General features: G+C 41.9%; 1 protein-coding gene across 2 annotated transcripts; it reads left to right on the forward strand.

Annotated features, from left to right (window-relative positions):
- The first annotated feature begins 268 nt into the window (after nt 1-268).
- LOC129685102 (cytochrome P450 4A12B) lies at nt 269-19,185 on the forward strand. Of its 2 annotated transcripts, none has more exons than XM_055618473.1 (12): nt 269-460; nt 1,810-1,951; nt 2,591-2,635; nt 3,043-3,170; nt 13,229-13,353; nt 13,709-13,863; nt 14,292-14,398; nt 14,493-14,683; nt 14,784-14,917; nt 15,795-15,859; nt 16,006-16,082; nt 19,017-19,185. In XM_055618473.1, the coding sequence occupies exons 1-12, from the start codon at nt 269-271 to the stop codon at nt 19,183-19,185; spliced, it is 1,530 nt and encodes a 509-aa protein (XP_055474448.1). The 2 variants fall into 2 exon arrangements, with proteins under 2 accessions (XP_055474448.1, XP_055474449.1); XM_055618474.1 differs by having other exon boundaries at nt 13,805-13,863.
- The last annotated feature ends 8,150 nt before the right edge of the window (nt 19,186-27,335 follow it).

Consider the following 27,335-nt stretch of genomic DNA (forward strand, 5'->3'; position numbering starts at 1 on the left):
TTTCAATTCAGCCTTTTTTTTTTTTTTTTTTATAGCTCTTTCACAAACATTTGTGAGCTATGTGGATAAAGTGATACCATGCCATTTGATATGTCTTTTATTTCACTGTTTTCCAAAGTAGGCTGTTCAGGTTAATCAAAGCCTGCTCTTGAAATTAAGCTGTGCTCACACCCATCTCCCTCCCACAAGTAGGTGGGGCAATCTTCGTTAGGCTTGCAGGCATGAGGAATTTCAGTGAATGTGAGGGACAGACAGAAGCTGTTGTATCATGAGTGTCTTTGCTCTGAGCTCAACTAGATTCCTCATAGGAAACATCTATGAGTTTCTCCAAGTGGCCTCCGTGCTCAGCCTTCTCCTGCTGCTCTTCAAAGCAGCCCAGTTCTACCTGCAGAGGCAATGGCTACTCAGAGCTACCCAGCAGTTCCCGTCCCCACCTTCTCACTGGTTCTTTGGACACAAGGTAGGAAGAAGAGAGAAGGGCAGGTGGGGGAGCAGTGAGGATGGGCCTTTCAGAGAAGAGCTGTAAATCTTACAGAACAGAGCTTGCTACAAAACAAGCACAGGTTCCTCAAGGGGCTCATGATGGGAGATTCAGGCTGGGCTCACTCCGGCAACGGGGACTCACTGCTCACAGGAGCCTGGTCATGCTATTGTGAGCTCTGCTGCATGCTTATGCAGACCAATCATCTGCTCTGAGGGACCTGGACTTGGGAGGTTGTGGTTGGTCCTTCCTGAGCTCTCTTCTTTCCAGGCTGAGCAACTCCTGCAGCCTCATCTGTTCTTAAAAACCTGGCTTCTCAGTGGCTCCCTGGCCCCGTTTCTCTGTCGTACTCCCCTCCTGGCACAGAGATAGTCTGGGAACATAGCTACCAGTGTGGGAGAATCTGTCCTGTGTATGTTATCAACAGGCAAGAATCACAGGAGGAAGCAAATATGCGAAAGGGACTCACTTTGCTCTTGGGTGAAGCAACTGACTGAAAGAGCTGCCTGCATGGATGATTTATAGGTTTAAATCCTTAGGGTCAGGAAAGTTGTTCTTCGGATGTGAGGGTCCCTTGCTAGAGATGCACTATTATTCAAAGTCAGTTTAGTGATGAACTCTCCTCCTGCATACCCTGTAGTTTGTGCTCCATGTTGCTTAGCAAACTGTGTACCTCAAGGCCCAACCAAGGGCCTAGAACAAGTGTACAGCCTCCCAGAAACGAGAAGAAAGAGCAGCCTAGGGTCTCAGCAGGGCTTAAACTGTCACCTCTGAGGGGACGAATACAGAAGTAGGTAAAAGGCTACAGGGAGAGGCATGTGACAACTGCTGCATATTGACCACATTTAAGAAGAGACAGAGTATGTGGAATCTGAGCTGAGGTTGTGGGGCCAGATGCTGGGGAACACAGCTTCACCTAACAGGACCACAGCATTTGGTTCAGATCAGGTCCCAGGAGAGAGCAAAGATGATTGCATAGAGAGGCCATCAAAATGTGCTCCAGTCCTGGGTTCTGTTAAATCATCCTCACTATATTCCCATGGTTGTTCTGCCCTTCATTTAGGACCAACAACTAAATCAAAAGATTTTTTTTTTTAATTTACTCTTGAGGTTTTGTCTGTTTGTTTTTGTTTTGTTTTGTTCTGTGGCAATGTCTTGCAAGGTAGCCCAGGTTGGCCTTGAACTCACTAAATTGACTTCATACCAACAGAGATCGTCTGGCTTCAGCCTCCCAAGTGTTGTGTTAGGATTACTAACATAAATCATCACAGCTGACACAAAGTATTTTCAGTGATTCTTTTTTTTTTTTTTTTTTTTACCAATATCAGATCCCAAAGGATCGGGAGCTGCAAGAGGTTCTAAAACAGATAGTCAACTTCCCAAGCGCCTATCCACAGTGGATCTGGGGGAGCAAAGTGCGCCTCCAGGTGTATGACCCTGACTACATGAAGTTGATTCTGGGGAGATCAGGTGAGAGTGAAACTTCATTACCACTGTGGAGCTTCCATTCTGGGTTTATACCTGGGCACATGAAGTTACAGGAATAAGTGGTGATTTGGTTACTAATGCCAAAATGGTACCTTTCGTTTTTCCTGGTCACAGCCTAGCATATGGTCAGCAATGCTAACTTAATATTTGTTTGGTACTTAGTACTGCAACATTAAAATATAGATTCAATTTGTTTACCTTTTTTAAAAACTGAATTGGGGCAGTCAGTTATATATGAAAATAGAGTTCATATGTATAGGGACTCGGGTTTCACTGTTGTCACTGTTTCTGTCCTGTATTGTGGATGACTAAGCTGCTAGCCACTGCAGTAAAGCCACAAGGTTGTCTTACTCCTTGATGCTGAGGACATAATAATCTATGTTTCCTGCTAACTCACGATTCTAGTCCTGAGAATGTTAAGCTTCTGGTGCAAGGAGGGTGCATTCCTAAGCCAAACTGTCAAGATGGATAGGAAGGGATGGAAGACAATGGGAGATAGCATGAGACAAACTGCCAACGGGCTGTTATCAAGGTTTCATGGCTCTCTCTGGTCTTATCTGCAGCCATCTCAAACCACTTCATCTTTCTTTGTTTCTAATCAATGCCTCACTTTTTTTTCAGACCCAAAATCTCATGGTTCCTACAGATTTCTAGCCCCCTGGATTGGTATGTACAGTCATATAAATGTCAAATGTGGTCCTCTTGGGTTTGCCAAGAATGGTATCTTGACTCATTGAGAAAAATGGGAGATGGACCATTAACTTCAAGACAAAACATTACATGTAACCAGACATTAACCTCCCCCTTCTGTTTCTTTACCTCTTATTTACAAACATTCTCAGCCTGACATGTATGTCCTTCCTTTACTATTTTAAATATTTATCTTGTAGCTATCATGATCACATCATATATACCAGGCCAATTGGGGAAAATGTATTGAAAAGCACTAATCTTTTCCTATCCTTACTTATTTTCCTGTTCCTCCAAGACCTCCAATGTTTGCCTCTCCAAGTTTCCCCCAGTCTTTTAATCCCACTGCTCACACACTCACTCACATAACCATCTCTGTACAGGGTATGGTTTGCTTCTGCTGAATGGACAGCCGTGGTTCCAGCACCGACGAATGTTGACTCCAGCTTTCCACCATGACATTCTGAAACCTTACGTGGAGATCATGGCAGACTCTGTTCGTGTAATGCTGGTGAGTCTTCTCTCTGTGTCTCTTTCTCCCTTCCTCTTTCACTCTCATGTCTACAATCCACTTACAATGCATACTCAGATTCTAGTCTTTAGAAACTATCAGACACAGTCACATGCAATACCACTCAACTCATAATGTGAAATAAGTCCCTCAAAAGTCAGTGCCACAGAGAGGGCCCAGAGCAAGGGGAGGGGAGGGGAGGGGAAGGGTGGAAAAGGAGAGGAAAAAGAAGAGAGGAGAAAGGAGAGGAGAAAGAGAAGAGAGGAGAGAGGAAAGAAGGGAAGAGAAGGGGAGGGGAGGAGAAGGAAAGAGAAGAAAAAAGAAGACAAGAGAAGAAGAGAAGAGAAATCATAGTGAGTACATGGCCAAGCCTAACAGCATATTTGATGAACAGTGACTCCTGCCAGGCAACAATATTAATTGTCCCGAGCTGTCCTGGGTACAGCAGCTCAGTAACCAGGGCTGCTTCCCAACAGGTTACTCTGTGCTGGGACCCAGACCTTCTACAGAGAATTAAAAGACATGTGCAGTGAAATGCATACCAGGGCCACATTCTCACAGCCAAACTTGTCATACCATCATGCCCAATATGACTCTAATTTCTCACTTTAGAGTGCTCGTTAAACTTTTGATGAATGAAAAAGAGTTAAAGAATACAACATAAATAAACTGTAACTAATATAACAAAAATAAAAATTTAATTAAAAAAAATAAAGCCAATGGTACCAAAAAGAAAAAAGAAAAAGTACAAAGAGTATATGAGAAAAAAATAGAAAGAGAAAAGAGTTAAAGACCAAGATTATTAGAAACACATGGGGCAGGCCCATGGGCTTTCTTTCTTTCCTTGATTATTTTATTCTCATATTTGAGTTTCCATTAATTCTTTCAAGTTTTATTCATCTGTCAGGAAAATAAAGGGTTCCCTGAGGTCTTCTTCATCAGCTGAAAGGTTGTAACTGATTTACAAATTCAAAGTGAAGATATGTTTTGTCAGGGGCCAGTCCCAGCAGACAGGTCCTAGCAGACAGGTCCCAGCAGACAGGTCCCAGCAGACAGGTCCCACAGAAGAAATATGAAGCAGGCAGAGGGGAGTAATGGATGAATGAGTCAGAGACTGTGGCTGGGAAAATCTTGCATCTCTGACTGATTAGCAACCAGGATGTTTCCTTATTTAAACATATTCCACAAAAGAGGTAAAAATTAATGATTTCAAAAGAAATACAGATTATATCATTTTGTTCCTGGACAAGTGTTACAAGTACAGAGAAAACAGGTATTATCAATCTCAAAATCATCTTAGACTACATAAGCATTTATGACATATGACATTCTATTCTTCAGGTAAGTGAAACATTAAACAGTAGAAAAACATCTAAATCAGTCTCAATGAGTTCCCAAGCCTTGAATAATGCAAAAATACAACAATGCAAAAGTACAACTTTTGAGTTAGCCTAACTTAAAAGTTTGAAATCTCTCCTGGGCTGCAGGCTGATTTGCTTTCTTCATTTGTTTTCTGTTTAAATGACCTTACTGTAATTTAATGTGAGCTAGTCTCTTAGGATTGGCAAATTCTTATATTTCTTTTATATTAATTTTATATCATTTATTTATATATGTTATCAATGATTGTTTAAGACAAACTAATTTGTTATTAAGTTTTTATTTTTGGAATAAAATGTCCTGTAGACTATATATATAGAAAGAAGCCTGAATCCAATCTGTTGCCAAATCTATTGTTTCTGAGTTTGCTTAGTAGCAGGTGTACCAAGAGAACTCTGGGGCTAGCCAACTTGTTTGTGCTTTTCACAATCTCCATGGAAGGAAGACTCCCAAGTAGGGCCAGATAAGGTTATTTCTTTGAGAGCAGAAATAATTTTCTGGGGGAAAAGACATAAATGAATCATAATTGTAAAAGGTCCCCCACAAATGCAACATATAGAGATCAGAGACCAAAATGAAAGGCAGCATGATGATAAAAACAGCATTTGGCTCAGCTCTGCTGGACTTTGTCAAACAGCTGTGTAAGCTTCCTGGTTCTCACCATTTTTCATTAGTCATGGCTGTGAGTAATGTTTAATTTTATAGTTTTTTTTCTGATAAATAGGTATCAGATTACAAATATTTTCCACACTTAATTTTCTAAAAGATGTTTGCATTAGCCATGTCTGTCATTGATGTGATTAAAGACCTGAGAAGAAATTTGAATTGTGAATGACAGAATACAATCAACCCCCAAAACCAAGAAAAAAAATAATTCCCTCCAAATAAAATCACTCACACACACAAAGAAAAAAAAAAGAAAGAAACAAACAAACAAACAAACTGTGTAGCCTGTTACATGAGACGTCTTATGGAGTGCTTGATATGCCCAGTGTCACTCGATTGGAGAAAACTGATTTCCCTCTCTCAGCAGGCATAAATGACTATTTTTTTTTTGGCTTTTTGCTTTTTATTTTTAATTGAATTTTTTAATATTAGTTACAGTTTATTAACTTTGTATCCCAGCTATAACACGCTCCCTCATTCCCTCCCAACCCCACCCTCCCTCCCTCATCTCCTCCCTGCCCCTTTCCAAATCCGCTGATAGGGGGGGGGTCCTCTTCCCCTTCCATCTGACCCTAGCTTATCAGGTATCTTCAGGACTGGCTGCAAAGTCCTCCTCTGTGACCTAGCAAGGCTGCTCCTCCCTTGGGAGGGGGGAATGGGGAGGTCAAAGAGCCATCCATTGAGTTCATATCAGAAACAGTCCCTGTTCACCTTACTAAGAAACATACTTGGATACTGAGCTACCATGTGCTACACCCAAGCGGGGGTTCTAGATTATATCCATACATGGCCCTTGGTTGGAGATACAGTCTCAGAAAAGACCCCTGTGCACAGATATATATTTGGTCCTTGTGGAGCTCCTGTCCTCTCCAGGTCATACTAACTCCCCCTTCTTTCATATGATTCCCTGCACAACCCAGATGTCCATCAGTGGAGGTATGGATACAGTAATTGTGGTACTTTTACACAATGGAATACTACTCAGCAATCAAAAACAAGGAAATCATGAAATTTGCAGGCAAATGCTGGGATCTAGAAAAGATCATTCTGAGTGAGGTATCCTAGAAGGAGAAAGGCACACATGGTATATACTCACTTGTAAGTGGGTACTAGACCTGTAAGATAGGATAAACATATTGAAATCTGTACACCTAAAGAAGATAAACAAGAAAGAGGACCCGGGGTAAGATGATCAATCCTCACTTAGAAAGACAAATGAGATGGATATGGGAAGTAGGAGAAAACAAGTAACAGGACAGACGCCTGCCACAGAGGGCCTCTGAAAAACTCTACCTACCAGTATATCAAAGCAGATGCTAAGACTCATAACCAAACCTTCAGCAGAGTGCAAGGAATCATAAATGACTATTGTTAACCTTTACCCTAAGTGGCTAGGATTCCACTTGTTCATTCATTCATTCATTCATTCATTCATTCATTCACTCACTCATTAATTCATTTAAAATATATTACAAAATAAAATATGACAAGATAATATAAAAAGTACAACATGGAAGGTGGACAAGACAAACCAACAGAAGAAAACAGGTCCTTAGAGAAGGCACAAGAATCAGAGACCCATTTGTTCACATACTCGGGTATTCCATAAAAACAGTCAACTGGAAGCCATAAAAAGGCAGAGGACCCGGTACAGACCTGTGCAGACCCTGTGCACATTGCTTCAGTCTCTGTGAGGTCATATTAGCTTTGTTCATGTTGATTTACAAGGCCTTATTTTCTTGGTGTCCTCCATCCCCTCGGGCTCTTATATTCTTCCTGCCTCCTCTTTTGTGGTGTTCCTTGGGCTCTGAGGAGAGAGATTTAATGGAAACATCCCATTTAGGACTAAGTGTTCCAAGTTTCTCGCTCTGCATAATTTCTGGCTGTGGTCCTCTGTATTTGTTCCCATCTGCTGTTGGAGAAGGCTTCTCTGGAAGTGGATGAACAAGGCGCTGATCTAAGAGTATGGCAGAATATCATTAGGAGTCATTTTATCGCTACACACCCCCCTTTTTAGAACAATAGCATTTGATTTTACCCTGGGTGTCTGGGGTATCTAGTCTCAGGTTCTTGGTCATCCCAGCAGCGTTGAGTATAGGTTCCATCCTGTGGAGTGGGTCTTAAGCCAAATAAAGACATTGGTTAGCTAATGCCCACACGCTTTGTGCTGTCATTGCCCTCTCATATCTTGCAGAAAGTACATCATTGAAGATAGAAAGTTTGTGCCTGGTTTGCTGTTTATGTTTCCTCTTTTATAACATGCAGAGTACTTTCCTCGACCAAAGATGCTGGACATAAGGTGAAGGCTCTATGGAGGTACCAGCTTGATATCTCAGTGCTCAGTGAATTGTGTAGGTCTTATCGTCAGAAATGAGGTCTTTCTTGTCCATTTGTAAAGAACAGTCTACAGGCATAGCAATAGCCTGGGTTGTCCGGAGTTTCCTTTGGACCACTTTGGTTATCAATTTAGATATAACCCAATCCTGGTACTGCAAGCTTTGTTTAGTGACAAGAGATGGCCAGTTGGGACCCAGTCTTCCTTATTTCTTGGTGATTTCATTTAGATTGCCTTCATGTATTTTATGAAGTTTCTGTTTATTAGGTTTCCATACTTCCTCTCAAATGTCCCTTAATTTTAGCTGTCTTTCCTTGTATTCCCTCCTGCAGCCTCCTCTCCCCTCTCATTCCCTACTTGACTCTTCAATTCCAGTCCTGTCCCCTTTTATCCATATCTATTTATTCTACTTCCCTTTCCTAACAAGATCTACTTGTTCCTTTTAGTCCCTTACTGTATATCAACTTTCTGTGGTTTTATGGTTATCATTGACTTCGCAGCTCATATACACATAAAAGAAAATATATAACATGTTTGTCCTTCTGGGTCTGGAATATTTCACTCAGGATAATTTTTTTGTAGTTCCATCCATTTGCCTGCAAACTTCATGATGTCACTTTTTACTGACTAAGTAGTACTTCATTGTGTAAGTATACCATATTTTCTTTATCCATTCTTTGTTGAGGGACAACTAGATTATTTCCAATTTCTTGATATTATGAATAGAGCAGCAATGAATATGGTTGAGCAAGTGTCTCTGTGGTAGGGTGAAGCATTTTCCAGATATATTCCCAAGAGTGGTATAGCTGGATCTTGAGGTAGATCAATTCCCATCTTCCTGAGGAACCACCACACTAATTTTCATAGTGGCTGTGTAAGTTTGCACTCCCACCAGCTCCATCTGGTCAGGGGCCCTGGGTCCTCTCCATGCATGGTCCTTGGTTTGTGCATCAGTCCCTTCAGGCCCTCTGGGCCTAGATTTGTTGGCTCTGTTCTTCTTGTGGAGCTTCTGTCCTCTCCGGGACTTTCTACCCCATATTCTTCCCTAAAACTCCCTGTGCTCTGCCCAAAGTTTGGCTGTGAGTCTCAGCATCTACTCTGATCCCCTGATGGGTGGAGTATTTCAGAGGACATCTATGGAAGGCTCTCTCTTCAACCACATCTAGTGTCTATTCTATTTGCCTTTCTGAATGAATATTTTTTGTTTATTATCTATTACAATTTATTAACTTTGTATCCCTGCTGTAGACGCATCCCTCATCTCTTTCCAGTCCCACACTCCCTCCCTTTTCTCCCCCATGCCCTTTCCCTAGTCCACTGATAGGGGAGGTCCACCTCCCCTTTTATCTGACTCTAGCCTATCAGGATCAGGATTGGCTGCATTGCCTTTTTCTGTGGCCTGGCAAGGCTGAATCATCCAGGGGGAGCTGATCAAGGAGCCCATTACTGATTTCATACCAGAGACAGCCCTTGCTCTCCTTACTAGGAAACCCACTTGGAGACTGAGATGATTATGGGCTACATCTGAGCAGAGGTTCTAGGTTCTCTCCATGCATGATCCTTGGTTGGAGTACCAGTCTCTGCAGGTACCCCTGGGCCCAGATTTTTGGGTTCTGTTGGTCTCCTTGTGGAGCTCCTGTCCCCGCCAGATTGTTCTATCTCCCCTTTCTTTCATAAGATTCCCTGCACTCTGCCCAAAGTTTGGCTATGGGTCTCAGCATCTGCTTCTATGCCCTGATCAGTAGAGTCTTTCAGAAGCCATCTGTGGTAAGCTCCTGTCCTGTTTCCTGTCTTCTCCCACTTCCAATGTCTATCCCATTTGGCTTTCTGAATGAGAATTGAGCATCTTCCCTAGGGTCCTCCTCCTTGTTTAGCTTCTTTAAGAGTACAAATTTTAGTATGTTTATCCTATATTATATGTCTAATATCCACTTATAAGTGAGTATATACCAGGTGTGTCTTTCTGCTTCTGAGTTACCTCACTCAGGATGATCTTTTCTAGATCCATCCATTTCCCTGCAAATTTCATGATTTCCTTGTTTTAATTGCTGGGTAGTGTTCCGTTGTGTAAATGTACCACAATTTCTGTAACCATTCCTCAGTTGCAGGACATCTAGGTTGTTTCCAGATTCTGGCTATTATGAATACAACTGTTATGAACATGGTTGAGCCAATGCTCTTCTTGCAGACTTGAGCATGTTTTGGATATATATCTAGGAACAGTATAGCTGGATCTCAAGGTAGCACTATTCCTAATTTTCTGAGAAAGTGCCAGATTGATTTTCAAAGTGGTTGTACAAGTTTACATTCCCACCAGCAATGGAGGAGGGTTCCCCTTTCTCTACATCCTCTCCAGCATGTGTTGTCACTTGAGTTCTTGATCTTAGCCATTCTGATGGGTGTAAGGTGAAATCTCAGGGTCATTTTGATTTGCATTTCCCTAATGACGAAGAACGTTGAGTGTTTCTTTAAGTGTTTCTCTGCCATTCAATATTCCTCTATTGAGAATTCTCTGTTTAGCTCTGTAACCCATTTTTTTTTATTAATTACACTTTATTCACTAAAATCCCCCTGTGGTTCTCTTCCTCTTCCCGTCCCAATTGCTCCCTTCCTCCACCCTCTGCATGCATGCCCCTCCCCAAGTCCACTGATAGGGGAGGACTTCTTTTCCTTCCTTCTGATCCTAGTCAATTAGGTCTATGCATGGATATAACCTAAGACCCCTGCACAGATGTAGCCCATGGCAGTTCAGTATACAAGTGGGTTCCATTGTAACAGGAACAGGGACTGTCTCTGACATGAACTGATTGGCCTGCTCTTTAATTACCCCTCCCTGAGGGGGAAGCAGCATTACCAGGCCACAGAAGAAGACAATGCAGCCACTCCTGATGAGACCTAATTGTAACCCATTTTTTAATTGGGTTACTTGGTTTGTTGGTGTTTAACTTCTTGAGTTCTTTAAATATTCTGGATATTATCCTTCTGTCAGATATAGAGTTGGTGACGATCTTTTCCCATTCTGTAGACTGTTGTTTTGTTCTGATGACAGTGTCCTTTGCTTTATAGAAGCTTTTCAGTTTCATGAAGTCCCATTTATTGTTTATTGATCTTACAGCCTGTGCTGCTGGTGTTCTTGGTCAAGAAGGTGTCTCCTGTGCCACTGAGTTCAAGGCTCTTTCCCACTTTTTCTTCTAACAGGTTTAGTGTGTCTGCTTTTATACTGAGGTCTTTGATCCACTTGGAATATAGTTTCTGCAGGGTGATAAATATGGATATGTTTGCATTTTTCTACATGTAGATATCTAGTTATACCAGCACCATTTGTTGAAGATGCTATCTTTTTTCCATTGTATGGTTTTGGCGTCTTTGTAAAAAATTAGGTATCCATAGATGTGTGGGTTTATTTCTGGGTCTTCTATTTGATTACATTGATCCACCAGTCTGTTTCTGTGCCAGCACCATGCAGTTTTTATTGCTATTGCTCTATAGTACAACTTGAGATCAGAGATGGAGATACCTCCAGATCTTATTGTACAGTATTGTTTTAGCTATTAGTGTTTTTGTTTTTCCATATGAAGTTGAGCATTGTTTCAAGGTCTATAAAGAACTGTGGTGGTATTTTGATAGGAATTGCATCGAATCTGTATATTGCTTTTGGTAACATGGCCATTTTTACTATGCTGATACTACCAATCCATAAGCATGGGACATCTTTCCATCTTCTTCAATTTCTTTCTTCAGAGATTTGAATTTTTTTCATACAAGTCTTTCACTTGCTTGATTAGAGTTAGATACTTTGGGTTTTTTGTGGCTATGGTGAAGGGTGTTGTTTCTCTAATTTCTTTCTCAGCCCATTTGTATTTTGTGTACAATATGGCTACTGATTTTTTTTAAATTAATTTTATATCCTGTCATGTTGCTGAAGGTGTTTACCAGCTATAGGAGTTCCCTGGCAGAATTTTTGGGGTCACTTATGTATACTCTCATATCATCTGCAAATTTTACTTCTTTCTTTCCAGTTTGCATCCTTTTAATATCTTTTAATATCTTATTGCTCTAGCTAGGACTTCAAGTACGATATTGAAGAGATATGGAAGCATGGGCAGCCTTGTCTTGTCCCTGATTTCAGTAGAATTGATTTAAGTTTTTCTCTGTTTAGTTTTATGTTGGCTATATGCCTTTACTATGTTTAGGTATGTGTCTTGTATCTCTGATTTCTCCAAGACTTCCTTTTTGTACTTTGATAGGCATTTTCCTCTTTAGGTTAGGAAATTTTTTTTTATGATTTTGTTGAAAATATTGTCTGATTTTGAAATGAGTTCTTTTTCTCCTTCCTCTATTCCTATTATTCTTATATTTGTTTTTTTTTTTCATAGTGTCTCAGATTTCCTGGATGTTTTGTGCCAAGAATTTTTTAGATTTATCATTTTCTGTGACTGACATTTCCATTCTTTCTATTATGTCTTCAGTGTCTGATTTTTCTATTTTCCATCTCTTGTATCCTATTGGTTAATCTTGCCTCCCTGGTTCCTGTTCAAGTTCCTAAAATGTTCATTTCCAGATTTTTCTCAGTTTGGGTTTTTTTTATTGATTTTAGTTTCATTTTAGGACTTGGATGGTTTTGTCCATTTCTTTCCACTGTTTGTTTGTGTTTTCATAGATTTTTAATGGGCTTATTTGTTTCCTTTTTAAGGAGCTCTGTCATTTATAAAGACTGTTTTAAAGTCTTTTACTTGTACTTGAACTATACTGGGATATTCAGGGCCTGCTATGATAGGGTTGATGGGCTCTAGTGGAAACATATTGTTCTGCCTGTTATTGTTTGTGTTTTTATATTGACATCTAGGCAACTGAGATTGGGAAGATTATAATTCTAGGTGATAATAACTGCTCTTGTCTTTGTTAAGTAGGTATTTTTTTCCTTAGCTTCTGTTACCTCTATGGTTCTTAGGATAATGTTGTGGCTGTGTTATGCCTGTAAGAAAATCTTCTGGGGTCCTAACAGGTGTGGACACTGATGGTACCAGGTTTAAATCTGTTTCTGAGTATTGGAACCTGAGACTTGGGAATGGCAGTGGTCTGGAAAGGCTTCACAAGACAGGAAAAGCAATGTGCTCTACCAAAATCTCTTTATCTAGTCCCCTGTAAAGGGGGTCAGAGAGTGAGGAGAGATGACAGCACAATGTCTGCTAAAGAACTGGGCCTGTGACCAAAAAAATTGACTTAGAGGAAAAGAAGAGATGAACATCTGCAGCTAGTCTATTTGCTTCATTAGTCAGTGACCTGTGGGTTTCCAGGTAGTGCCTACTGGAGTTGGGGACTGGTATAAAGCAATGAGTTGAGGGAGAGAATTTAGGAGGGGAAAGTCTCTGTGGGATCCACTGAGATGCAGCAGGGGGAAAGGGAAGCTGTAGGAGGTGTTTTGTCACAGAGCTGGGAGATTAATTTGGAGGATCAGAAGGAGATCAAAGATCTTCAATTAGCCTACCTGGTCAGAATGCCCTGTGAGTACACAGGGGGTCCCCTTGGTGTTTTAATCCAACCAAGTTGACAATGGAAATCAGCCATCTGGTACAGGGAGCCATAAAATGGTATTTAAAGGGTCAGGGAGTGAGTCTGGTCTAGTTAGCCCCAGCCTTCTGGGAGACTTGGGGTCAATTCTATACTTCCATTGCAGGATAAATGGGAACAGATTGTTGGCCAAGATTCCACCTTGGAGCTCTTTCAACACATCACTTTGATGACCTTGGACACCATCATGAAGTGTGCCTTCAGCCATGAGGGCAGTGTACAGTTGGACAGGTGAGGAATATCCTTGCACTAGAGTGTCTTTGGTTTTGCCAATTAATGTGGCCTCACTAGAGAAGCAGATAGAACAGCTTAGATATTAACATCCACAAAACACAAATTCTTCCTTATGCAATGAGAAAGTCAGCCAAGCTCTAACTCTAGACCAGACCCTACCCTGCCTCAGATGTAGCATGGATTCCCAGAGAGGTGGATGCCCAAACAGTCATGCCATCTTCTAAAGACATGGTGGGTACAAGAATTATAAAACAGGCAACTCAAGTCGTAGAATTATCTCTGTCCAAATTAAGGGGATTACCACTCTGTCTCTGGGTCATATGTCCTTATCACCATTGCGTTATGTTCACAGAAAATACAAGTCCTACATCCGGGCAGTTGAGGACCTGAACAATCTCTCTTTTTATCGTGTGAGGAACTTCTTTCACCAAAATGACATCATCTACAATTTATCCTCTAATGGCCGCCAGGCTAAGAATGCCTGCCAACTCGCTCATGATCATACAGGTTTTATTTGTTTCTTTTTCTCTCTCCCGTCTTTTACCAGGGTCAGCCTAAAGAGGCTAACCATGATCTCTGAGGCAGAGCCAAGTCCTTTGGTCCTCTTAAGGATGTAATATGAACTCATGTTGGGTACTTTCCTGGTACAAGAAAGCTAAGATACAGGATGCTGAGAGGTCTGCAGTGGTAACCTGGGGCACACGTTGGTGATATTAAAGGAAATCCATCCCAGCAGCATTCGAAAAGATCTTCTCCAGTTGTTATCCCTAGGGGCAGCTTGATCTCTGTCAGGTGTGCTGGCCTCTCAAACCTCACCCAACCTTTGACCATATGCATCCTGGCCTCTAGGGGGAACAGAGGTGGGGAAAGAGGGCGCATGGGCCTCTTGGGTGTTGTACTCTCATCTCTGCCTGGTAACTACTGTCCTTGGATAGACCAAGTGATCAAATCAAGGAGGGCTCAACTTCAGGATGAGAGAGAGCTGGAGAAGGTTAAGAAGAAAAGGAAACTGGATTTCCTAGACATCCTTTTGTTTGCCAGAGTGAGTATATGAAACCTGACAAGAGGCTTGAGACTTGACCTAGAACCATAGAGTGAGGAACAAATATAATTCTCTCATCTGTGGCCTTATATAGATGGAAAATAGAAGCAGCTTGTCTGATGAGGACCTGCGTGCTGAAGTGGATACGTTCATGTTTGAAGGCCATGACACCACAGCCAGTGGTGTCTCCTGGATCTTCTATGCTTTGGCCACACACCCTGAGCACCAGCAGAGATGCAGAGAGGAAGTTCAGAGCCTCCTAGGGGATGGAACGTCTATCACCTGGTGAGTGGGAGCTCAAAATGGAAGAGATTTCTATCTTCTGGTAATGGGAAGTTCCCAGTCATCCCAGCTCTGTGTGACTTTGAGATGGGCCTCATTTCAGGGAGCACCTGGACAAGATGCCCTATACCACCATGTGCATCAAGGAGGCCCTGAGGATCTACCCACCTGTACCAGGTGTGAGCAGAGAGCTCAGCACACCTGTCATCTTCCCAGATGGGCGTTCCTTACCCAAAGGTATGAGCTCCTCCGACCAACGCAGAAGGAGCAAAGAAGAATGGGAACTCTATGTTTCTTCTGCAGTTTTGAACTGGCAAAGTCTCTAGTGACTCTCCCATTATTTACCAATAGTGACAAAGGGACTTTTTTACTTTAAGTTAGAATGTAGTGTGTGAAATGCTTTACATACAGGTGGACTTCAGGAAAAAAAAAAATCTCAGTAAATAAATGTCAACCTCTATATTGAATTTCAGCCTTTAGGCATTAGTTGTTAAATTAGTACTTGATACAAAAGAGAATTAGGTAAGTGTTGAGAAGATGTGTTTCTTTCTATGGGTGAAGGAGAAAATTCTGGGACTTCTATGTCATGGATGAAATATAATTCACTGTCTAAGGATCCTTCAAGTTGATGGAAGAGTTCAAATGTTGGCCAGATCTTAGTACCATATCATGGTAGAAAAATACCCACACAGTCACTCATTACTGGTTATGATTTCCCATTATGCCACATTGAAGCTGTGTGAACAAGAAAAGATAATCAGTCTTGAGACTCCAGAAACTCATTTGAAAAATATGTATTCAATGGTGTATTTTTGAAAGCTCCTTGTGAATGCTGAGCATGTGACAGAGGCTCATAGAAGACATTTGATGAAATAGAGTTATCACTTCACTTAACATTATAATAATGATTCTCAATTGCTTTTTGTTTTCACCCCTAGGTTCATGGTTTAGGCAACTAACCTGTGCTCAGTGCTTTACCATGCCCACCCCATTTCCCTGTGATCAAAATGTCATCATATAGATCATTTGTATGTGCATGTTCTCTGCTAAATATAGGAGCAAGTGTCCTACCCATTGGCATAACCAGTCTCTCTTTGTACTACTAACCCCACAGGTATCACAGTCGTACTCTCCTTCTATGCTCTTCATCACAACCCATCTGTCTGGCCAAATCCAGAGGTATAAGGGGCATTGGGAAAGGTCAGGGTAAGATACCTCAGAACCAATACTTTCCCTGACTCTCACTCATGGATATGTGGTCCCTTCATGAGCTGGAAGCAGAAGTTTGACTCCCACCTGCCCTGGACCTGATGTTCACACTGCAGGTGTTCGACCCTTCTCGATTTGCACCGGAGGCTTCTCGACACAGCCACTCATTCCTGCCCTTCTCAGCAGGAGCAAGGTGAGGTGTCCACTATGTATAATGAATGGAGAAAGGGATAGTCTCTGTGCACGTGTCTAGTATTTGTGATTCTCTGGGTTCCTATGAAACATCTTCAGGTGTTTGTGGGTGGAAGGCATTTTCTATGCCCCCTAAAGAGTTTGTATTTAAGGATGCAACATGGGGTTTTAGCAGACTACTCTTCCAAAAAGCCATATAAGTTTGCATCGGTGTGTGTTTCAAACTTCAATGTATATTGACACTTACGCCATTCCTAGAATATGAGTCTTTTTTTTTTTCAACTTAAGAATGGATTTATTTTGGCTTACAGTTTGAGGGGATATAGTTTGTAATGGCTGAGAAGGTATCATGACAGAAACAAGAGGCTACTGGTTTCAGTGTGTCCATGATCAGGAAGCAGAGAGCAGTGAATGGTGCTCAGTTACCTTTCTTTTTAATGCAGTCTGGAGCATCTACTGAACATAAAGCCCATAGAATGGTGCCATCCACATTTAGGCAGGTTCTTTTTTTCATACCAGTTAACCCAAAGTAGAAAGGCTCTAGCAGATATGGCCAGAGGTTTGTCTTGAAAGTGAGTCTAGAGTCTATCAATAAACACCACCAATCTGTAGCCTGTTAAGCTAGATGCTAGACTCTGGGAAGTTTTTTCCAGTAACAACAGTGGGCATTTCCTTTCTATTTGAAATTTAGACATATATTCGACTTTGTGGACAAGAACAAAAAGCAGCTGGAAGGAAAGTCACAGTGACATTAGTTTGGTCTCTCTTCTCACTGGGCGAATATGAGTCTTTATGCTTAGGTTTTCTTATCAAAACTGACTCTCAGGCATTTGTTTTCTTCATCTGTAATATATCTTGAAGGATGAATGTATGTCGCCATCATTCTCAACCCATTCCACCATTTCTGTTTATTTAACCAATCAGTCACAACAATGAGTATAAAAATATTTTCATGTCTTTAAAATTGTGTTGAAGCCATGTACGGGAAAGTTCAGAGCCCCCTGTGGTAGGGTGGGCACCAAATAAGTCTTCTTCTAACAGTTTTGGTTTCTAGGCCAACAAAATTTCTACTGCTTATTACTATATCTAGTTTCCCAATGAGCAAAATTTGGAGAGAATTTTACACTGTTGGGCTGTGGTCCACGTGGCCAGTTTTGGGAACTGGGGGGAATACATTAGGCCTAACCTATGTTTAACATGTACTACTGTGCACACCAGCAAACATTCCTCAAATAGCTGTTGAGCTCAGAAACAGTCCAGAGCTGCTGGAAAACGCGTGACAGCTGAAGGTCTCAATCCTCTTATGGAATGCAAATTGCCAAGGAAGTACTGCAAAGAAAAAAGACTTTTCTCTGTCCACAATTCTGTGACTTCTACCACGCTGAATCAATTCTCACAGAGCAGACTATATGCATATTGTTTATCAATGATAAGTTTACCTAGGGGTGAACACTTTCTCTTAGGGATAAGGTAGAAATCATGATGAGGTCATTGACAAATATGACGTACTTCAATTACTATATAGAATATTCACCCTTCATGTACTCTAATGCATTTTAATTAGGTAAATTCACATACAAAAGCATTTACTAAAGTTATTTTTTCTCTGGGCCAAGTCCTATGCTGTGACAGAAATGCAGAGACATAGGGTTCTGCCTCTAGTTCAGCATCAAGAACTACAGAATTAGCCACAGACATCACTTCTTTCTTCTTTGATACCTTCATTTATTTACTGAGAAGTTGGTAGAATGATCCACATTCCTGACTCTGTCCTCGGCCCTGGACTATGCTGTGCCCTCAAATAAAGCACCGATGGTGCCTTGAGTGTCTAAGAAAGAAACAGCATGGCAGAAGGGTGAGGGCTAGCTGCTCATTGTCCTTAGCCTTGACCCGGGGGGGGGGGGGCTTTCTCTTTAGTCTCAGCAACATTTGTTGAGATAAGAAGTAGGGCAGGACGGAGTCGAGGTGAGAGGCAACAACTCACAGGAGGTGTGGCTGCAACTCAGCCTTGTAGACCCTAGCCTATGAGTTTGGAAAGATGGAAGGGTCAACACAAAGAGAAAGAATTAGGAGGGCCAGTGAAGTGCAGACAGGAAATTGAAGGCGTCATACAGGGACAACGCTGGAATGACGTGAAAGGCCTGTGGGTGCAAGTGGAGTGAGGAGGACTAGAGCCTGATCACTGAATGGGAGGCAGATAGGCAGGAGTTTGAGGATTCCCAACTTATACGTTCTCCAGGAATTTCTCCATCAGCGTCTGACTCACATGTTAGGATCATAGTGACTTTGTCCCCAAGATAGCAATTCCTAAGAGTGTGGTCCATCAGTCTCCATTTGCCCTGACAGTTAAAATCCACACTGGTGGATTGGAAACTCCTTTATTTTATTTATTTATTTATTTATTTATTTATTTATTTATTTATTTATTTATTACAATTTATTCACTTTGTATCCCCATTGAAACCCTTCCTCGTCTCCTCCTAGTCCCACCCAGCCTCCCTTTCTCCTCTGCGTCCTTTCCCTAGTCCCCAGACAGGGGAGGACCTTCTCCCCTTCTGTCTGACCCTAGCCTATCAGGTTTCATCAAGGCTGGCAGCAGCATCTTCCTCTGTGGCCTGGCAACACTGCACCCCATTCTTAATATGGGGAGTCAACTAACCAGAGACTGTCACAGACTGGTCCTAACTGGCTGATTCCTTGCCGCTCAAAGCAAGATTAGAGTCAGTCTCAGAAAAGAAGGGTATTTGTGAAAGAGTAAGACAGCAAGAATAAAGGCCATGGTAGAGGTATGTAAAGTGTGAGGAAAGGGGTCAGGCTTAATCCCATGAAAGAGTGCCCTGAATGCCCAGGTCTATGCTAGGGCTCAAAGGGCAATGTCTACACAGCTTACAACAGAGCCCAAAGCCACTTATTACACTGTCTCTTTCTGACCCAGGAACTGCATTGGGAAACAGTTTGCCATGAACGAGCTGAAGGTGGCTGTGGCCCTGACCCTGCTCCGCTTTGAGCTGCTGCCAGATCCCACCAGGATTCCAGTCCCCACTGCAAGACTTGTGTTGAAGTCCAAGAATGGGGTCCACCTGTGTCTCAAGAAGCTCCAATAATCTTCACAGGACAAGAACAGCTCTAATGGCATGCTGCTTCCCATCTTGTCGTTCACTCACGCTTGTCCCAGTCCATCTGCTTACACCCCTTTCTTTCTGCTCACCTTGTTTACACCCACCCGCCTTCTGCTGTTCTTCCTGTCTGTCAGTCATTCTTTCTTAGTGTCTGGGATCCCTATCTGCTTTTCTGTCTACCTGCCCCTACCTGACTGCATGTCTGAACTTCCACATTAGTGATCTGACTTCCACCATGCTTGCTCTTCTGGGTATTTCTTTCCTTCTGCTGCTTGTCTATCCTTAAATAAGCTTTATACTAAAGCCATAAATAATTACAATAAAAATATGTGCCCTTATGATTCTAAATATCAGACATTTTCCATGATTTCTCTAGAATGAAGCTAAGGTAATTGCAATGCCATAATGACCCCTGGCTATTGCTTTGCTTTATTATTAAAAATTAATATTTTTTAATTATTGCCACCATGCTTTCTTTTCTTCCTTCTTCTCTCCCTCATTGAATCTTTCTTTCATAATCATTCCTCCTCTTTCACTTTCCTTCATTCATTTTTTGTTGTTGTTATTGTTCAACTAACATTTAGGAGATTAGATTTTAACATGACTTTTAAAATCTCTTTTTAATGTTATTTTTTATTTTTTAATATTAATCACAGGTTATTTACTTTGTATCCCATCTGTAGTCCCCTCCCTCATTCCCTCCCTCATCTCTTCCCTGTCTCTTTCCAAGTCCACTGCTAGAGGAGGTCATCCTCCCCTTCCATCTGACCCTAGCTTTGCTTTGCTTTTTAGTTTTACTTTTCCCATCACCTAGAGCTGCATTCCTAGTTTCAAAAGCCCTAAGTGTTAAAATCCAACACCATCTTTAAGCCTCTCTACTTCTGTCTCCAGATCATCTCTCCATCTTTCCAACGTGTATGCTTATTTTATGCCTAAGGAGCTAATTCTGGTCATGTTCACAGTTCTACCAAGATTAGGACATGCCTATCTGGAAGAGCCATTGTTCAACCAACCTAACACGGTTTGTCCCTGACTGTCACCTTATATCCATCTAAATCTCTCCTTCAAATTCTCCATCTACCAGCTTATCCTTTAAGCAAACCTCACCATCTTTTCTCCTCTGTGCAATAAAGTTCATATGGTGATATGTTGTTTCTATGCTCTTTGAAAGAGAGGGAGGGAAAGAGAGAGACCAAGAGGGAGAGAGACTTTAGGAAGCCAAGGAAGAAAATGGCATACACTCTCTGGTATTACGGATCCCTTCAGACTGGCAATATGGATGCCACAAGCTCCAGGAGGCCTCACCCATGTGATACCTGATACCTACCCTTACACAACTGTAAGGTTCCTATGTAACTAAGGTTACACAATGGGCTCTTGTGTGAGAGCTCGGGGGAGGGGGGAACACCTCTTAAGGAGAAGGATCAGGCCTCTATGCTATTAAAGGATTAATATCACTTACATTTGATTCTTACATCAAGCCAGAGCCAAGTTTCAGCTGGGCAAGAAAAGCTTTAGGTTTGGCAGGTCACATGAGCCTTGGCAGGTCACATAAGCCTTCGCAATACTAAGAAGACAGTATAGCTTAGCCGTGCCGTCTGCCAGCTTGCTTCACACGAGTGTTTGACAGTGCTTCTGAAGGCTTGGTGATGGGACAGATGCTCTGAAGGGCAAATAGGCCTTGCTAGTGGGAGATTCTAAGCAGATCTTCCCACACAGGAATCTTTGATAATCCACCACTCCCTATCTGACAGCCCTGAAAGAGAGAGGACCTTGTCAATCCTGCCCATAGCTGATTACAGCCTGAATGTTGTGGCTCATGACTCTGGGGGTTTTTGCCTACACACACCACCCATGCACTTGCACTAAGTTCCCTGGACACCAGAAGAAGAAGAAAACAGGAAACAAGTCAGGAGCCTCCCACAGAGGGCCTCTGTCTGAAAGGCTCTGCCCTGCAGACGATCAAAGGAGATGCTGAGACTTGTCTTTGCTTCTAAGGCCTTATTTGAACTCGAACTTCCTTGTAAACACAAGTTCACCCTGCTTGTACTACCTTCAGACAGGCTCTTTCTCCCAGTTCCTTGGATTTTTAGGTAGCTAGGTTAGTTCAGCTATGTTCCAAAAAAAGAATAGAAAAGGGCAGGTTGGACATCAATACTTGGTCTAAAGACTGAGGCAGGAAAGTGAGTTGAGAATGGACAGGATATTGGCAGTCACTTAGGCTCATGATGAAGCTTAACAATGGCCATGCTCAGAAGACAGCCAAGGGATCTCACCCACATTATGACTTAGACCTGTGAGTGAAAAGAGGACCTGAACTACACAAGTGTCAATAATCAAGTTCAAGATGAATGGACTAGGTGATGACCTGACATGGACCCAGCAGATGGAAGTTGAACAAGAGGGAGAAAACAATGTGTACTTTGTACAGGGTGACCTGGGCCCTATACGATATACACAAAACAACTAAAACCAGGCGGGAGAGTTAAATAACCCATGGCACAGGATAGCACATGAAATGAGAACATACGAAGTCCTGCGCTCGATAATAAAACTGTATAACCTTTGCAAAGTCAGACATGAAACTGTTTCTCCCTTTTTCTCGTTTATTTATTTTATTCACTTTTCATCCTTGTAGCCCCTTGTCTCCTCCCCTCTCAGTCTCTTCCTCCCCCTGCCTCTCTCCTCAGAAAAGGGGAGCTCCCTTTCCCATCCACCCCAGCTCATCAAGTTGCAGCAGGACTTAATGTGTTCTTTTCCCCTGTGGCCTGTCAAAGCAGTCCAGCCAGGGGAAAGTGATCAAGAAGCTAGCAAGCGAGTTCATGTCTGATGCAGTTCCCACTTCAAAGAGGATGGACATCAGAAGAAGAAAAAAACAAGAAACAACCTAGGAACCTGCCACAGAGGGCCTCTGAAAGTCTCTGCCCTGCAGACTATCAAAGCAGATGCTGAGACTTATGGCCAACTGTTGGGCAGAGTGCATGGAATCTTATGTAAGAAGTGGGAAATAGTAAGATCTGGAGAGGACAGGAACCCGACAAGGAGAGCAACAGAACTAGAAAATTTGAACACAGGGGTCTTCCCAGAGACTCATACTCCAACCAAGTACCAGGCATGGAGATATCCTAGAACCCCTGCACAGGTGTAGTCCATGGCAGTTTAGTGTCTAAGTGGGTTACATAGTAATGGGAAGAGGGACTGCCTCTGACATAATCTGATTGGCCTGCTCTTTGATCACCTCCCCCTGTGTGGAGAGCAGCCTTACCAGGCCACAGAAGATGACAATGCAGCCACTCCTCATGTGATCTGATAGAGTAAGATCAGAAGGAAGGAGAGGAGGACCTCCCCTATCAGTGGACTTGGGGAGGAGCATGTGTGAAAAAGGGGGAGGTAGGGTGGGACAGGGAGGGGCTTATGGGGGGGATACAAAGTGAGTAAAGTGTAATTAATTAAAAAAAAAGTAAATATAGTAAGGTTGTAGGATACAAAATAAACCCAGAAATAAAACAATATTTTATACATCAATAACAAACTTCTTGAAATAATAAAAAGTATTCCTACCCACAATATTTACAAAAATAAGATTTATAAGAATAAATTTATCTGAGGAAGCAAATGATATACACAGTGAACATTATCAAACACTGACTTAAGAAGGTGAGGAAATAAAAAAAATTTTAAAGACAGACACACATTTCTGAGCTGGAAGAATTAATATCATTAAACCATCTGTACTACCCAAAGTATTCTACATAGTCAATGCAACCCCGGGAAATTATCAATAATATTCTGTACAGAAAGTCTTTTAAAGCACTCTGGAAACTATATAAACTATAGAAAGTCCAAGTAGCCAGAGAACCTTGAACAAAAAGAACAAAGTTGGAAATAACTAACATTAAATCACACCGCAATGACCGCAATAAGGAGAAAAACATAACAAGGGATCTATTATGTAGACAAATGGAACAGAACCTAGAACCCAGAACCCAGGAGCAAAGCCACACATTTACAATCAAACGAGTTTTTACAACAGGCAATAGGAATATACTGACAGCATTAATATATATTGATATAATGAATATATTGGAAAATGGAAAATCTTTCCAACAAATGGGCTGGGGGAGGCTGATGTTTAACTAAACTTATATGTTTCAACATGTAAAACTAACTCAAAATGGAACAAACTATGAAACAACCACAACAGAATATAGGAAAGAGACTTTGGAACACTGGGATGGAGAGAACATTTGGGACAGTCTCTAAAAACACAGTCAAGAAATGTTAAACTAGACTAAATTGAATTATATCTAACTAAAATAGCTTCTGTGTCACAGAGGAAACAGTCCGTTGAACAAAGGAGAGCCCTGTTATGGCTATTCATCCAACACATTTATCAGAAAATGCAGGAAACCCAGAAGCAAAGACCACCACCACCAACAACAAAAAATCTGATTTTAAAACAGACCCAAATTTGAAATTCCTCAAAGATGTACAAAGAAAAACAGGTGTGTGAAAAATGTTCAACAACATTAATTATTAAGGGAATGCAAGTAACAATCAAAATTGGGTATTATCTCATCGCAATTTAAATAATTTATAATCAAAAGGAAAAATTAAATCTGAGCAAAACTGCAGAGAACATTCATATAATGGTGTAGGTGTGTCAGCATAGTCATTGTGTAACAAAGAGTTGAATCAAAAACCGTACATAGAGGCTAGTGGCATAATTTTTTATAAAGTGTTTTCCAGTCCTTGGGAGGCCTTGGTTTCTATCTACCACATTTCTGAAAGAGAGAGGAAAGAAAAGAAACTAGAAAGATCTATGGCACGATCCAGCAATCATTTTATATTCTTTTAATTTTATTTATTAGTTAATACAATTTATCCAATTTGTATCCCGGCTGTGGTCTCCACCCTCATCTCCTCCCAGTCCCACCCTACCTCTGTCTCCTCCCCCTCTGCTCCTCCCCTAGCCCACTGATAGGAGAGGTCTTCCTCCTCTTCCATCTGACCCTAGCCTATCAAGTCTCATCAGGACTGGCTTCTTTGTCTTACTCTGTGGCCTGGCAAGGCTGCACCCCCCAGGGAGAGGTTATGAAAGAGCTAGCCACCCAATTCATGTCAGAGACATCCCCTGCTCCCCTTACTAGGGAACCCACTTGGAGACTGAGCTGCCATGGGCTACATCTGGCCAGTGGCTCTAGGTCTTCTCCATGCATGGTCCTTGGTAGAGTACCAGTCTCTGCAGGTACCCCTAAGCCCATAATTTTTGGCTCTGTCGGTCTCCTTGTGGAACTCCTGTTCCCTCCAGGTCTTCCTATCTCTACCTTCTTCTGTAAGAGTCCCTGCACTCTGCCCAAAGTTTGGCTATGGGTCTCAGCATCTGCTTCTATGCCCTGATCAGTAGAGTCTTTCAGAAGCCCTCTGTGGTAGGTTCCTGTCCTATTCCATGATTTTGATGTCTATCCCATTTGCCCTTCTGAATAAGAATTGAGCATCTTCCCTAGGGTCCTCCTTCTTGTTTAGCTTCTTTAGGAGTATAAATTTTAGTATGCTTCTCCTGTAAACATACTATAAACATATATTTTATGTCTAATATCACTTATAAGGGAGTATATACCATGTGTGTCTTTCTGCTTCTGGGTTACCTCACTCAGGATGATCTTTTCTAGATCCATCCATTTGCCTGCAAATTTCATGATTTCCTTTTTTTATTTGCTGAGTAGTATTCCATTGTGTAAATGTATTATCATTTACACAATGGTACATTTCTGTATCCATTCCTCAGTTGAGGGATATCTAGGTTGTTTCCAGATTCTGGTTATTACAAATAAAGCTGCTACAAACATGGTTGAGCAAATGACCTTGTTGTGTACTTGAGCATCTTTTGGATATATGCCTAGGAGTGATACAGCTGGATCTTGAGGAAGCGCTATTCCTAATTGTCTGAGAAAGCACCAGATTGATTTTCAAAGTGGTTGTACAAGTTTACATTCCCACCAGCAATGGAGGAGGGTTCCCCTTTCTCCACATCCTCTCCAGCATGTTTTTCACTTGAGTTTTTTATCTTAGCCATTCTGATGGGTGTAAGGTGAAATCTCAGGATCATTTTGATTTGCATTTCCCTAATGACGAAGAACGTTGAGTGTTTCTTTAAGTGTTTCTCTGCCATTCAATATTCCTCTATTGAGAATTCTCTGTTTAGCTCTGTACCCTATTTTTTAATTAGGTTACTTTGTTTGTTGGTGGGGTTTTTTTTTTTGCTGTTTTTTTATTTTTATTTTTATATTAATTACAGTTTATTCACTTTGTATATCAGCTGTAGCTGCCTCCCTCATTTCCTCCTAATCCCACCCTCCCTCATCTCCTCCCATGTCCCTCTCCAACTCCACTGTTAGGGGAGGTCCTCCTCCCCTTCCATCTGACCCTAGCCTACCAGGTCCATCAGGACTGGCTGCGTTGTCTTCCTCTGTGGCTTTATAAGGCTGCTCCCCCACTCAGGGAAAGGTGATCAAAGAGGCCAGCCACTGAGCTCATCTCAGAGACAGTCCCTGTTCCCCTCTTCCCACCATGTGACTGCTTGTCCAGCATGTGGCTGACCTCAGGCAGGCCTAAACTACATGGCTCTCTGTCTTCCTCTTCTTCATGTCCCTCTTGGAGGATGTGGAAAGTTAATCTCATCTGCCTGTTTTGTTTCTTTCTTCTTTCTTTTTTTTTTTTTCCTTTAAACTCTAGTTGGTTTTTGAGCTTCTGTTTGAATTTGTTCTTAAATTTTCTTATTAATGAGACTAAGAAGCCCAAGAAAGGCCCTCAGTGTCCCCTAAGATGTGGAAGTATGTGGTAACTCTGTAAGGACTCCTCAAAATTTCTGATAACAGATTTATTGGCCTCTACAGAAAGTGACAGAAGTTCCTCTGAGGATAGAATAGTGACTGTGTTCCAGGACACTGGGTGTGCGCCTTTATCCTTCTGTATGTGAAACTCCAAGCTGTTTGTCTGGTGCCCACAATCCCAGGAAAACAAACAAAAAGCTTTTTTTCTCTCTCTTCCAGGATTTTTCTCTTTGGGGGTAATGGCCGGGTATGAAGAGCCACATGCAATGCTCCTCCTTCACTGATTGTTTTCCCTTGTGTGGCTGACAGAAAGCCACACAGCGGGAGGCAAACGGTGCTGTCTAACTCCTGATCTCTCTTTGGGCACAGGATTCTCCCTTGTTTTCCTCTCCACCACAGTTCCCTTGGAGGACTGGGGAGACTTGGGATCAGGTTTGGAGGGAGAGAGCTGAGCAGGCAGAGGAGCTTGCTGTGGCCAGGCTTGCAGGCCCTCAACCAAAATGATGGATACAGGCATTACCTTAGATCATGTAGTTCCCAGCCAGGTGCTTTTCAAACTGGGTAAAATTACCACACAAGGTTGCCAAGCTTTCAAACCAGGTTTAACTATGTTTTTACTAGTTGGTTGCTAAGGAACTTGAAATCCTGCTGATGGAAGGTCACAGATATCAGGCCACTGAGCTTGGGTGGAACAAAATGGCACTGGGTTACTTTCTCCTTTCCAGTTCTTCCTTATGCTCCTAGAACCATCCATGGACCTTGAACATAACTTCCTATTCCTTCTACTTCTTTCATGGGTTTTTCTGCCAGCAATATTGTGCTTATAAGCCAAGCAGAGAGTAAATGAGATACAAATGACAAGTTCTGTAGAACCAGTTATAATTGGTGGTAAAACGTAGGGAGTCCTTTTCCTTGGATTCAAACAATGGCGTTCCTTCTTCTGTTTCTTTGCTTTGCTGTTTTGGGCCTATCTATATCAGGGCACTTTCTCCGGTCCTGCATGACCATCTCTTCCTATCTCCATGATAACCTAACTTGGGTACTTTTTTAAGAAAAGGTCGTTACTAACCACATTTAATCTATAAGATACACAGATCCCACGGGAATTAATGTCCTGGTAGGGACATGGGCTGATTTTGTCATAGAGCTGAGATCACCAAGCAGAAAGTAACCATGTAACTTGGCCAACATCTCAGTTAATGTCAGCAAGATGGAAGCAACCTTGTAACTGGTCATCATCTTGATTAATGACATCATCAAAGTGGTGACACCTGTGTGATTTCCTCCCCAGTACCACTGGGC

The sequence above is a fragment of the Psammomys obesus genome, unplaced genomic scaffold (assembly GCF_907164565.1).
Source record: "Psammomys obesus unplaced genomic scaffold, mPsaObe1.curated_primary_1811, whole genome shotgun sequence".
Taxonomy (NCBI): domain Eukaryota; kingdom Metazoa; phylum Chordata; class Mammalia; order Rodentia; family Muridae; genus Psammomys; species Psammomys obesus.

Coding starts and splice junctions, on each gene's coding strand:
- LOC129685102 (XM_055618473.1), top strand. CDS start 269: ATGAGTGTCTTTGCTCTGAGCTCAACTAGATTCCTCATAGGAAACATC. Junction 14,399..14,492: donor ACATCCTTTTGTTTGCCAGA/GTGAGTATATGA, acceptor GGCCTTATATAG/ATGGAAAATAGAAGCAGCTT. Junction 14,684..14,783: donor GATGGAACGTCTATCACCTG/GTGAGTGGGAGC, acceptor GCCTCATTTCAG/GGAGCACCTGGACAAGATGC.